A 14,421-nucleotide genomic window follows, 5' to 3' on the forward strand; every position below is an offset into this window, starting at 1 on the left:
CACTACCAATTAGGTTGGCGTGTGATGCATCACCCTATGGCATTGGATCAGTGCTGTTGCACAAATTCTCGGACAGCTCAGAGAGGCCAATAGCCTTTGCGTCATGATCACTAACCTCAGCCGAGCGTAACTACGCCCAGATTGACAGGGAGGCCCTCAGCCTAGTGTGGGGAGTGAAAAAGTTCAACCACTATCTGCACGGGCAGAAGTTCACCTTGCTGACTGACCACCAACCACTTGTCTCCATCTTTAATCCAAAGAAGGGCGTTCCGGTGATGACTGCGCAACGGCTACAAAGATGGTCCCTTTTTCTAGGGGTGAACCAATATGAAATCGAGTATAAGGGCACGAAACAGCATGGAAACGCTGATGGGCTATCACATCTGCCACTGCCTACGGCGGAGGAAGCACCAGCAGTGGACCCTGTCGAAATATTTCATTCGACTATAATTGAATGCTTGCCTGTAACTAACGCTGATATAGAGAAGGAGACCCGAAATGACCCGACACTGTCTCGGGTATATGACTTGACGGTGAAGGGATGGCCAACACATGGCGACTCACTGTTGCCAGCATTCTCATCCAGAAGAGAACAGCTGTCAGTATGCCAGGGGACCTTGATGTGTGGATCCCGAGTGGTAATTCCACCCAAGTTAAGGGAGAGAGTGCTCAATGAGCTTCACGAAGGCCATCTGGGAGGGGTGAAAATGAAAAGCCTTGCTAGGGCTTATGTGTGGTGGCCGGGGATCGATCAGCAAATCGAGGACCTGACAAAGAGCTGCTCAGGATGCCAGAAGGTCCAAAATGCACCACCACATGCCCCTCTACACCCATGGGAGTGGCCCTCATCTCCATGGCAACGGGTGCATATTGATTTTGCTGGTCCATTCATGGACTCAATGTTCTTAATAGCTGTGGATGCGCACTCGAAATGGCCTGAGGTGATCAAAATGTCCTCCACCACCACGGAGAAAACTATTGCAGGAACGGCTTGCCAGAGCAGATTTGCTCTGATAACGGACCACAGTTTGTGTCCGAGGAGTTTCGAAGATTTATGAAGAGGAATGGGGTAAAGCATTACACATCCGCCCCGTATCATCCAGCCACAAATGGATTGGCTGAGAGGTTCGTACAAACCTTTAAGAAAGCAGTAAGGGCCATGTGCGATGACGACATTCCACTGCAGCACAAGGTGGACAATTTCCTGTTAGCCTACAGAAATGCGACACATGCAGTCACCAACCAGACCCCGGCCATGATGTTCTTTAACCGAAGGTTGAGATCTCGTATGGATTTGCTCAGACCAAATGTACGAAGAGATGTTGAGAATAAGCAATTCCAGCACATCAATGAGAAGCCGACAAGGAGCTTCAATGTAGGGCAACCAGTCTTGGCCCGCGACTACTGAACAGAGAAATGGCAACCAGAAACGATATGCACACGGCAGGGGCCACTAATGTACACAGTGGATGTTGGGGAGAACATTGTGAGACGCCATGTTGACCAGATCCTAGAGTCACAGGAACGAGCCAACCCCATGTCTCGCCCATACGTACCTGGTGATGAACCCGACATACCGGTAGCATGTACCCCAGAAACAGTAGCATCGGAAGCTGATGAACCAACCGACGACAGGGGGCCAGAATCGCCTCAGCACCAAGAGCAAGACACTCAGGAAAGGCACTATCCAGAAAGGATCAGGAAGCCTCCCCAAAGACTGAATTTATAAATAGACTATTTTCAGTTAATGTTGCATGTTAAAAGTGTTAATTGTAATTAGTTGATATTTAATTGTTAAATGAATGTTATGGTACTGTTAATCTAAAAGGGGAGGAATTGTAGTGTATGTACCTTTAAGGGGAGAACTACTTTTTACAGCTCCTGTATACTGTAGTACCGGCAGTGACCACACCTGTATATAAACCCTGAGTAGGGATTTGTACTGTTAGTTTTAGAGTAACCCTCATCCAGTAAACACCGTTGATTGTTCCTCTGCAGTCTCTGTCTATTTATTGAAGGATACACAACATCAAGATACACGGATTTAACAGTCTTATTACGTTAAAGGTGCTATATAAATATATAAGTTGCTGTTTAATGTTAAATGATTCTCAAACGTATTGCTATTCCCATTTTTTGATGTTCGCCATTCTTCTTTCACTTTGGAGAGTGAGACGCCATCTCTTCATGGTAATTTTTACCCTTCTGCTACGTGTGTCAAAGCCCAAACTGAACTAATCGAAACTTTATTTGCTTCCTACACCAGCCTTCTTTACATTGTAGACCCACTAGAACATAAGAAATAGGAGCAGGAGTAGGCCATTTGGCCCTTCGAGCCTGCGCCGCCATTCAGTAAGATCATGGCTGATCTTCTACCTCAACTCCACTTTCCTGCACTATCCGTGACATAAATCTTGTCATTCATGTGAAAATGACTTATGTAATAATACTGGGCGGCCTGCTGGTGGCGCTGTCCGGGGAGAGTATAAATACTCGGGCATGGGCCCAGCTTGCTCAGGACATTCTTTAACAGGAACTAGTGAAGGACACAACTAGATCTCCATGTTGAAAAACAGTTGATTAAAGCCTTGTTTAATACTCAGACCACGTGCCTAGTAGTTTTCTTACATCAATCCGCATATCCCGTGATTCCTTTAATATTCAATCAGTAGAACTGGGTTGAAATTGCTCTGAGCTTGCTTTGTGCCGGATCCTTGCTGAATCTTCTCTGATTGTCTTGGATTCCTGTGCTCAGTGCCACAAAACTGTTCCAATATCCAGGGGTGGTTGCCAAAGCATTTATCCTGCTTGTCTCCCCTTCTCTTCCACCTTCACCTCAATCCTGCAGGAGTACATTTTGATGATTTAGTGGAGCTCTGCGTGACAGGAAAGCCTGTCGGCCGTTTGAGGTCAGAGGTTAGAGTGTCCGACTTGTAAATCCTCGATTTTATTTTTGCCCATTAATTTTGATGGATGGCGAGATCATGCAGGCTGCAAATGTGGCCACTGGCTTCCGACCTCAATTACCAATCTACACGACTCGTCGGGCAAAGCTCTACACTGAGAGAGAAAGAACGTGTTGTCACTGTTGTAATGTTAAAAAACGCAGCAGTCAATTTGCGCACAAACTTTGCACAGCAAGCGCCCACAAACAGCAACGCGATAATGACCGGATCATCTGTTTTCATAGAATCATAGAAAGTTACAGCACGGAAGGAGGCCATTTCGGCCCATCGTGTCCGCGCCGGCCAACAAAGAGCTATCCAGCCTAATCCCACTTCCCAGCTCTTGGTCCGTAGCCCTGCAGGTTAGAGCATCCCAAGTGCACATCCAAGTACTTTTTAAATGTGGTTAGGGTTCCTGCCTCCACCACCCTTTCAGGCAGTGAGTTCCAGACCCCCCACAACCCTCTGGATGAAGACATTTCCCCTCAAATCCCCTCTAAACCTTCCACCAATTACTTTAAATCTGTGCCCCCTGGCTATTGACCCTTCTGCTAAGGGAAATAGGTCCTTTCTATCCACTTTATCTAGGCCCCTCATCATTTTATACCCCTCAATAAGGTCTCCCCTCAGCCTCCTCTGTTCCAAAGAAAACAAACCCAGCCTATCCAGTCTTTCCTCATAGCTAAGATTCTCTACTCCCAGCAACATCCTTGTAAATCTCCTCTGTACCCTCTCTAGTGCAATCACATCTTTCCTGTAATGTGGTGACCAGAACTGCACGCAGTTTTGGTGATGTTGGTTGAGGGATAAATATTGACCCCAGAACAAACAACCCAGCTTATTTGAAATAGCATCACCTGAGAAGGCAGACGAGACGGTTCACTGTCGCATCCGAAGGACGGTGTCATGAATCTTACCATTCATGTAAAAATGACTCATGAGATAACACTGGGCGGCCAGCTGGTGGCGCCGTCCAAGGAAAGTGTAAATACTCGGGCGTAGGCCCAGCTTGCTCAGGATGTTTCTGTAACCAGGAACTAGTGATGTAACTAGAACTCATGGTTGTGAAACAGTTGATTAAAGCCTTGTTTTATACTCAAACCAAGTGCTTAGTAGTTTTCTTACGTCAGATGGCACCTCTGACAGTGCAGCACTCCCTCAGTACTGCCACTGTCAGCCTAGTCTCTGGAGTGGGACTTGAACCCACCAAATGCTGACTCAAGAGGCACGAGCACTAGCCACCGAGCCAAGGCTGACACTTGGGTTAACAGGTAGAATTTGCCCCATAATTACAGTCTGATGACGTTTCCTCTCTTTGACTCTTCTCTGTCTTGATGGTGTCCCACAATCCGCCCTACGTAAACTTGAGGTCCTCCAAAACTCGGCTGCCCGTGTCCTAACTCGCACCAAGTCCCGTTCGGCCATCACCCCTGTGCTCGCTGACCTACATTGGCTCCCGGTTAAGCAGCGCCTCAATTTCAAAATTCTCATCCTTGTTTTCAAATCCCTCCATGGCCTCGTCCCCCCCCCTATCTCTGTAATCTCCTTCAGCCCCACAACACCCAGCCCCCCCCTCCCCGAGACATCTGCGCTCCTCTAATTCTGCCCTCTTGAGCATCCCTGATTATAATCGCTCCACCATTGGCGGCCGTGCCTTCTGTTGCCTAGGCCTTAAGCTCTGGAATTCCCTGCCTAAACCTGTCCACCTCTCTACCTCTCTTTCCTCCTTTAAGACGCTCCTTAAAACCTACCTCTTTGACCAAGCTTTTGGTCACCTGCCCTAATTTATCCTCATGTGGATCGGTGTCAAATTTTTTGTCTTAAAATACTCCTGTGCAGCACCTTGGGATGTTTTAGTACGTTAAAGGCGCTATATAAATACAAGTTGTTGTTGTTGTTCTCCTGGACCTTTGGCTTTGGCCCTTAGGTTTCTCAATATATAAAACACAGCCAGCAAAGAGAAGGTTTTTGCCTAAACAATCTGAATTGGGTTTGAAGCCAGCTGTGAAAGGAAAGCGTAACCAACTCACGGTCCCACTTTAAAAAAAAAACACTCCTTATTTCTACTTGTGTCTTACAGTTAGTAATGGTGACTAGAAGACTGCTGGGCCATGTCCTTCTCATCATTTTTCTGACACCCACAACTGGAGCCCCGTCCAGCGAGCCTACTGAGGAGGAGACAGCGACTCAGGCCAAATGTGTCCGGTGCTGCGACCCACGTGAATATCACGTGGGTCCAACCACAGAAGCCAATCCGTCATCAAGCCCGCTCCAGGGCAGCTACTACCCACCGTATCCCATGCCGCAAATCCAACCTCATATCAATATCACCATTCTCAAAGGTAAAAGGCAATTTTGTTTAGTAGCTGTGCATACTACAGCCAATTTTCAGATCTTTCCCGATGGCAAAATAATTGTGTTTTTTTATTTTGGGTCTTTGCTTGAAAGTGCTCTTTGTAATATGTTACACATAGAATCAAATTGCCCTGTAAATATTTCTTTTGGGCCGCGCAGCCCATTCAAAAGTCCGCGCATGCGCAGTTTTTTCAGTTTGAAAGCCGGCTCACCAGCTACGCGGGATTCCTGCCGTGTTTAAAGGGAGCGTTGCTTGGAATCATAGCACAGAAGGAGGCCATTCGACCCATCGAGTCTGCGCCGGCTCTTTTTTTAAAATTCGTTTATGGGATGTGGGCGTTGCTGGCAAGGCCAGCATTTATTGCCCATCCCTAATTGCCCTTGAGAAGGTGGTGGGAGCCGTCTTCTTGAACCGCTGCAGTCCGTGTGGTGAAGGTGCTCCCACAGTGCTGTTAGGGAGGGAGTTCCAGGATTTTGACCCAGCGATGATGAAGGATCGGCCGATGTACTTCTAAGTCAGGATGGTGTGTGTGACTTGGAGGGGAACTTGGAGGTGGTGATGTTCCCATGTGCCTGCTGCCCTTGTCCTTCTAAGTGGTAGAGGTCGCGGGTTTGGGAGGTGCTGCCGAAGAAGCCTTGGTGAGTTGCTGCAGTGCATCTTGTAGATGGTACACACTGCAGTCACGGTGCACCGGTGGTGGAGGGAGTGAATGTTTAAGGTGGTGGATGGTGTGAATGGTTAAGGTGGTGGATGGGGGCACCAATCTTTCGAAGAGCAATCCAGTCAGTCCCACTCTCCCGCTCTTTCCCCGTATCCCTGCAATTTTTTCTCCTTATTGCAGGGTTTGAGATAATACACACTGAGAGTTAAATGGCAACTTTTGCATTGACGGATTTCCAATGTAATTTAAATTGGATTCCTACTTGCATCATTTATGGGGAGCATAAATTGCTTCCATTATTAGATAAAAGATATGAAGGAAATTAAAAGTGATAAGTGTCAGTCATGGCTCAGTGATAGCACCGACAGATCATGGTACGGAGCCTGCACCGTACTCACTGTGTTGCTGAGATTCCTAAAATTCAACATTAACTGATGTTATTTAATGTTATTTACTTCACTCAGTGGGTAGCACCCTTGCCTTTGAGTCAGAAGGTTGTGGGTTCATAGTCTCACTCCAGAGACTTGAGCACAAAAATCCAGACTGACACTCCCAGTGCAGTACTGAGGGAGTGCCGCACTGTCAGAGGTACCGTCTTTCGGATGAGACGTTAAAACCGAGGCCCCGTCTGCCGTGGACGTATAAGATCCCGAGGCCCTATTTGAAGAAGAGCAAAGGAATTCTCCCCGGTGTTCTGGCCAATATTTATCCCTCAACCAACACCCAAAATAGATGACCTGGTCATGATCACATTGCAGTTTGTGGGACCTTGCTGTACGCAAATTGGCTGCCGCGTTTCCTATATTATATCAGTGACTACACTTCATAAAGTACTTAATTGGCTGTAAAGCACTTTGGGACGTCCTGAGGTCATGAAAGGTGCTATATAGTCTTTCTTTCTTTCTTTCTTTCAACTTGTGATCAGCGAGTCCACCCATCCAAGAAACCTAGAGCTACATCCAGCCAGCTAAACTCTGGGAACCTAACCATGAAAGCCCAGGCAACGCAGTCCTATTTTCACTAACACATTTTTTAATTCTCTGCTTTGAATTTGGTGGGCTTGACGTTTTAGAAAGGGCTGTTTTTACCGCTGTTACCTAATTGGTGGTTACATCTTAAATCAGAACAACTAAGATCTGTTCATTCCAGCAACTTGAGATCCATACGAATTAATGGGAACGTGGGTTTAGACTTTACGATGCAGATTTTCCTCTTGCTGTGTAAGTGTAGATAGGAAAACTGAGGGGGGGGTGCGCGAATTTCATGCTTATAACAGAACCCTTCAAATTTTCCATGCTTTATTTAAATAGAGAGGTAATTGAGCGCCTGAGGTAAGTGAGCAAATGTAGGCAAGGCTTTCAAGATGAAAATATCCTAAGGAAGGATACACTTGCCTTAGAGGAGGTGCAACGAAGGTTCACTAGATTGATTCCTGGGATGAGAGGGTTGTCCTATGATGAGAGATTGTGTAGAATGGGCCGATACTCTCTGGAGTTTCGAAGAATGAAAGGTGATCTCATTGAAACATATAAGATTCTGGGAGGGCTTGACAGGGTAGATGCTGGGAGGTTGTTTCCCCTGGCTGGAGTGTCTAGAACTAGGGGGCATAGTCTCAGGATAAGCGGTCGGCCATTTAGGACTGAGATGAGGAGAAATGTCTTCACTCAGAGGGTGGTGAACCTTTGGAATTCTCTGCCCCAAAGGGCTGTGGATGCTGAGTCGTTGAGTATATTCAAGGCTGCGATCGATAGATTTTTGGACTCTAGGGGAATCAAGGGATATGGGGATCGGGCGGGAAAGTGGAGTTGAGGTCGAAGAACATGAATGACGGAGCAGGCTCAAGGGGCCAAATGGCCTACTCCTGCTCCTATTTCTAAAAAGAAATATCTTCCTTTCTTGTGGGTAAGCAATCCTCCCTGCCCCATTTTCCTCTCTGCGCTCTGTTAGGTGCTCCTTTTTGCCCCAGAGGAAAATCTTAACCTTTAAGCTGCCCCCAAAATTCCACGGTGCACATTGACACCCCACAGAATTAAAGCTTGGACAACCCCACAGCAAACAATACTGGGGTAGATTTTCAACCTGCCCCCCGAGCATAAAACTGACCACCAGATTTTAATTTCCAATCTCGGAATTGTGGGCACGTCAACTATTGAACACGACCAATCAGGGTTGAGCAATGTAGATTGACGTTCTTTCGTTTTTCCATTCAATGGGGTAGATTTTCAACTTGTTGCCTGGATGTGAGACTAGAGTTGTGGATCAATGAATATGAAGCTCAGGCAGTTTCTAGAACAGGCGGTTGATCCGCAATGCCAGTTTTGCACAGTGCGGCCAAAGCCTTTCCACCATCTACAAGGCACAAGTGTGATGGAATAATCTCCACTTGCCTGGATGAGTGCAACTCCAACAACACTCAAGAAGCTCGACACCATCCAGGACAAAGCAGCCCGCTTGATTGGCACCCCATCCACCACCTTAAACATTCACTCCCTCCACCACCGGCGCACCGTGGCTGCAGTGTGTATCATCTACAAGATGCACTGCAGCAACTCGCATAGGCTTCTTCGGCAGCACCTCCCAAACCCCGCAGGTACATGGGAACACCACCACCTCCAAGTTCCCCTCCAAGTCACACACCATCCTGACTTAGAAATATATCAGCTGATCCTTCATCATCGCTGGGTCAAAATCCTGGAACTCCCTTCCTAACAGCACTGCGGGAGTACCTTCACCACACGGACTGCAGCGGTTCAAGAAGGCGGCTCACCACCAACCTTCTCAAGGGCAATTAGGGATGGGCAATAAATGCTGGCCTTGCCAGTGACGCCCACATCCCATAAACGAATAAAAAAAAAATTTGGAAAATCTACCCCAATTACCTTGGAGGTGAGGCGAAGGAAGATATTTCACGGGATACTTCCATCTTGAAAAGCCTTGACTACACTTGTTCACTTACCACAGGAGTTTGAATAAATGAAAGAACGTCCACAACAGAACAAGCTAAGTACGGCCTGTTAGGATGAGGCTTGACGTGCCTAGAGGCCCCATTCTCTTTCTGCGCTTTCTTGTATCACCTGCTGTCTACCAGCTGTAACAACACTGGGTGTTGTCATGAAAGAAAAGTGAAAAAGGACGACATTATACGGTGCTGTCTACATTACTCTAGCACTAAAAATACTGGAGGTTCCAAGAACATCCGAATGGGAAAAGAATTAACTACAGGAATTTTTTTAATGTTATAAAAAAAGAACTTGCATTTATATAGCGCCTTTCATGACCTTGGGACGTCCCAAGTGGGTAGCACCCTCTTGCCTGAGTCAGAAGGTTGTGGGTTCAAGTCCCACTCCAGAGACTTGTGCACAAGAATCTAGGCTAACTCCAGTGCAGTGCTGAGGGAGTGCTGCGCTGTCAGAGGTGCCGTCTTTCGGATGAGACGTTAAACCGAGGCCCTGTCTGCTCCCTCAAGTGGACATGAAAGATCCCATGGCACTATTTCGAAGAAGAGCAGGGGAGTTATTCAATCAACATAACAAAAAAAAAACAGATTATCCGGTCATTTTCACATTGCAGTTTGTGGGAGCTTGCTGTGCGCAAATTGGCTGACGCATTTTCCACATTACAACAGTGACTACACTTCAAGAAAGTACTTCATTGCTTTGAGACGTTCGGTGGTCGTGAAAGGCGCTATATAAATGTAAGTCTTCTAACTATCTATCAAAGTGCTTTACAGCCAATGAAGTACTTTTTTGAACTGTAGTCACTGTTGTAATGTAGGAAACACGACAACCAATTTGCGCACAGCAAGCTCCCACAAACAGCAATGAGGGTTAGCAGCTTCAAATTCCTGGGTGTATTCATTACGGAGGACTTAACGTGATCCAATCACATCGACGTCGTAACCAAGAAGGCATGCCAACGCCTGTTCTTCCTCAGGAGATTGAAGAAATTTGGAATGGCCCCCCAGATTCTCACCAACTTCTACCAGTGCACCATCGAGAGTATCCTGTCCGGCTGCATCACTACCTGGTATGGCAACTGCACCACCACAGACCGCAAGGCTCTACAGATGGTGGTGAAAGCTGCACAACATACTACAGGAATTAAACTACCCGCTGTGCAGGATATCTACCCCGAGAGGTGCCGGGGGAAGGCCCTGAGAATCATCAAAGACGCGAGCCACCCCAGCCACAACCTCTTCACCCTGCTCCCGTCCGGTAAGAAATACCGAAGCATATGGTCTCGTACCAGCAGGTTTCGAAACAGCTTCTACCCCCAGGCCATAAGACTCATGAACGAATAATTTATTATTATTTATTACTGTTGTTTTATTTATTATTACTGTATTTCTATTAGTATTTTTATCATTGTTATGCCATATTTATTCCAATGTTGGGAGGACTCGTAAAAATCAACATTTCATTGTGCAGTACACACGTCTGCTGCATATATGACAAATAAAATTGAATTGAATTGAATTGATGTGATAATGACCAGACCATCTGTTTATTTTTAGTGCTGTTGTTTGGGGGATTAACGTTGACCAGGACCCCTGGGGAGAACTCCCCTGCTCCTCTTTGAACTAGTGCCGAAGGGATCTTTTACACCCACCGAGAGGAAAGACAGACGATTATTTTCATGGGAATTTTGACAGTGTCAGATGGGAAATAGTAAATTGCCAGTGTCCCACAATAAATTACCGTGGGCCGAAGGAATATAATTTACTGCGTGCATGGAGAGTTTTAACAGCAGAACAGGTCAATAGGTTTTATTGAAATGTACAGCACAACTCATTGAAACACTGGCCAGGTGCAAATTATAAGTTGCCAACATAAATCTCCATGTGCTGTCATAGTGTGATGGAGTTAGACAGATACAGGAAACTTTCGTTTAAACGGAGGTTAAATGTCCGGAACGCTCTATCCACCGGCAAAATTCAGGAGTCGGTTCAGATGAGTTTTTTTACATTTCGTTGCTTTTTTTCTCCAGTCGTGGCTCTGCAAGCATCTAGCGGAAGCTGTTGCTTAGCTACAGAGACGCTTGCAAGCTGCGCCGACTGTTTTGAAGCTGTTGCTAAGCAACAGGGTTTGTTGCTTCAGACGGAGCTCAGAAGATCCGTATGTTTTAACATTAGCGCTCGTTTCTCCGGCAGTGTTGATCGACCGGCACCAGCTCGGTCCCGTCAGTGCCGGATACCAGAAAGTTTCCTGTACTGCTCCATGTTATGTGGCACAGGCAGTTAGCCTAGATGTAACAAAGTGCTCAGGAAGGGCTGGAGCCGTGAGCACAGATCTGAGGGAGATGACAGCAAATAACAGCGACCGTAATTCAGCTGATTTCAAGTGCCCGCACTTCCACGTGGGCACGGTGCTGGGTGCCACAGGAAATCGCGGTGGCATCAGTCCGTGATTTTTCGCAATGCGCTCCCTGTGAGGAGCACACCCTGCTGGGAACGTAAGAGCACAACACCAGCCCCTCATGTCTTAAATAATACTGTGGCATTTGTCCTTTATTAAGTTTTTAATAAATATTTACATTTTAGCTGCCAGCCATGGCTCAGTGGGTACCACTCTCTCGCTCTCTGACTCAGAAGGTCGTGGGTTCAAGTCCCACTGCAGAGACTTGAGCACAAAAATCTAGGCTGACACTCCCAATGCTGTACTGAGGGAGCGCTGCACTGTCGGAGGTGCCGTCTTTCGGATGAGACGTTATACCGAGGCCCCGTCTGCCCTCTCAGGTAGATGTAAAAGATCCCATGGCACTATTTCGAAGAAGAGCAGGAGAGTTAAGAACATTGGAACAGGAGGAGGCCATTCAGCCCCTCGAGCTGGTTCCACCGTTCAATTAGATCATAGCTCAACTGTATCTTGACTCCATCTACCCGCCTTGGTTCCGTAACCCTTAATACCCTTACCTAACAAAAATCTATCAATCTTTGTTTTGAAATTTTCAATTGACCCCTCAGCCTCAACAGCTTTTTGGGGGAGAGAGTTCCAGATTTCCACTACCATTGTGTGAAGAAAAGCTTCCTGACATCACCCCTGAACAGCCTGGCTCTAATTTTACGGTTATGTTCTGGTCCAGCGGAAACAGTTTCTCTCTATCTATCCTATCCAACCCATTAATTGTCTTAAACACCTCAATTAGATCAGCCCGTAATCTTCTATACTCGAGGGAATACAAGCCCAGTCTATGCAACCTGTCCTCATAAATTAACCCTTTTAGCCCCGGTATCATTCTGGTGAATCTGCGTTGCGCCCCCTCCAAGGCTAATATAGCCTTCCTGAGGTGCGGTGCCCAGAACTGGATGTAGTACTCCAGGTGGGGCCTGACCAGAGCTTTATATAACTGTAACATAACCTCGACTCTTCTGTCGAGTGGCATAGTGGTTAGCACTGTTGCCTCACAGCGCCAGGGACCCGGGTTCAAATCCGGCCTCGGGTGACTGTCTGTGTGGAGTTTGCACATTCTCTGCGTGGGTTTCCTCCGGGTGCTCCGGTTTCCTCCCACAGTCCAAAGATGTGTGGGTTAGGTTGATTGGCCATGATAAAAATTGACCTTTAGTGTTAGGGGGGATTAAATACGTGGGGTTACGGGGTTACGGGGATAGGGCTTGGGTGGGATGGCTGTCAGTGTAGGGACCGGGTGCTAGGGTTTGAATGATCAGCCATGATCTCGTTGAATGGCGGAGCAGGCTCGAAGGGCCGAATGGCCTACTCCTGCTCCTATCTTCTATGTTTCTATGTATTCCAGGCGCCTTGAGATAAAGTCCATTAGCCTTTTGAATTATTTTCTTGCGGCCCCTGAGCAGCCATCCGTCCACTCGCTTAATCTATGTCTCTTCTTTGCAATTGCTCTGTGCTTTGTTATGTCCTTATAACCCAATCCTTCCGTACTCCCATATGCAGTGACGAGAATGGTTTGAGCTTTAACCTGTCCATATTTCCTGGAGAATAATTGAATTGAGTAGAATGGGCCAATACTCTCTGGAGTTTAGAAGAATGAGAGGTGATCTCATTGAAACATACCAGATTCTGAAGGGGATTGACAGGGTAGATGCTGAGAGGTTGTTTCCCCTGGCTGGAGTGTCTAGAACTAGGGGGCAAAGTCTCAGGATAAGAGGTCGGCCATTTAAGACTGAGATGAGGAGACATTTCTTCACTCAGATGGTTGTGACTCTTTGGAATTCTCTGCCCCAGAGGGCTGTGGATGCTGAATTATTGAATATATTCAAAGCTGAGATAGATAGATTTTTGGGCTCTAGGGGAATCAAGGGATATGGGGATAGTGCAGAAAAGTGTTGCAGTCGAAAATCAGCCATGATTTTATTGAATGGTGGAGCAGGCTTGAGGGGCCGAATGACCTACTTCTTATTCCTTATGTTCCTAATCTATTGTGATCGCGTCTCATAATGATGGATGAACCAGAAGTGGTACATGGTCTTTTTGGTTCTGTGGTTGCATGGACAGTTGTTGTGTATATACTAGTAGTCTTTCCCCCGCTCCCTACCACCACCACCCCTGTCTCCAACATGACTGGAATAGGCTGTCAGAAAGTAGATCTTTGACCATCCTCTTCTTCTTTCAGGTGACAAGGGAGAAAGGGGCGAGCGAGGGCCTCATGGAAAACTCGGCAAGGAAGGCCCAGTAGGAATTACCAGGCACTACGGGGTCTAAAGGAGAACAGGGGCAAGCAGGCATCCCCGGAGACTCCTACAAGCAGCACTTTTCGGCCTTCTCCGTGGGCCGCAAGAAAGGACTGCACAGCAGCGACTACTACCAAATCCTGGTCTTTGACACGACCTTTGTGAACCTCTACGGTCACTTCAACATGTTCAAGGGCAAGTTCTACTGCTACGTCCCAGGAATCTACTACTTCAACCTCAACATCCACACGTGGAACTTTAAGGAGACCTACCTTCACATCATGAAGAACGACCAGGACATGGTCATCTGCTACGCACAGCCCAGTGACCGCAGCATCATGCAGAGCCAGAGCATCATGCTCGAGTTGCAAGAGAACGATGAAGTTTGGGTCCGACTTTACAAGCGCGAGCGGGAAAACGCGGTCTATAGTGACGATGTCGACACTTACGTTACCTTCAACGGTTACTTGATAATGCCAACATGGACTGAGTTACCTCTTAATTTTTTTTTCTCTCCACGGGGGAAATATTGTCTGTCAGAGGAAAACCATTAAATTATAAATGGGACCAGTTCCTCAGGTTACTAAAAAAAAGTCTTCATTTACTTATGAATCACCCATGTTGGTTGTTTTTTTTTAAGAAGCCACATTGGTGTCAAAAAAAATATTTACTTCTTTAAAGCAAAGATAAAAAGACCAAAAAATAAAATGAAAATTTAGGCCCTATATAATGGATACAGCGCCAAAAAATCCATTGCCTTAACATTTAATGTCTCCCATGGCAACACAGACATGGAACCAAGATCAAGTGTGGTCTT

At 46.7% G+C, this 14,421-nt stretch overlaps 1 protein-coding gene across 1 annotated transcript in view; it reads left to right on the forward strand.

Moving 5' to 3' along the window:
- Positions 1–14,221, forward strand: part of LOC147099478 (complement C1q tumor necrosis factor-related protein 6-like) — a 41,131-nt gene extending 26,910 nt beyond the window's left edge. Inside the window, 3 exon segments of the mRNA XM_085969659.1 lie at positions 5,026–5,287; positions 13,547–13,632; positions 13,634–14,221. Of these exon segments, the coding sequence (XP_085825785.1) occupies positions 5,026–5,287; positions 13,547–13,632; positions 13,634–14,158 (873 nt within the window). The 3' untranslated portion in view covers positions 14,159–14,221.
- Positions 14,222–14,421: the final 200 nt, after the last annotated feature.

Source organism: Somniosus microcephalus, chromosome 28 (assembly GCF_052327205.1).
Source record: "Somniosus microcephalus isolate GS21.2 chromosome 28, FLI_Smic_1.0, whole genome shotgun sequence".
Taxonomy (NCBI): domain Eukaryota; kingdom Metazoa; phylum Chordata; class Chondrichthyes; order Squaliformes; family Somniosidae; genus Somniosus; species Somniosus microcephalus.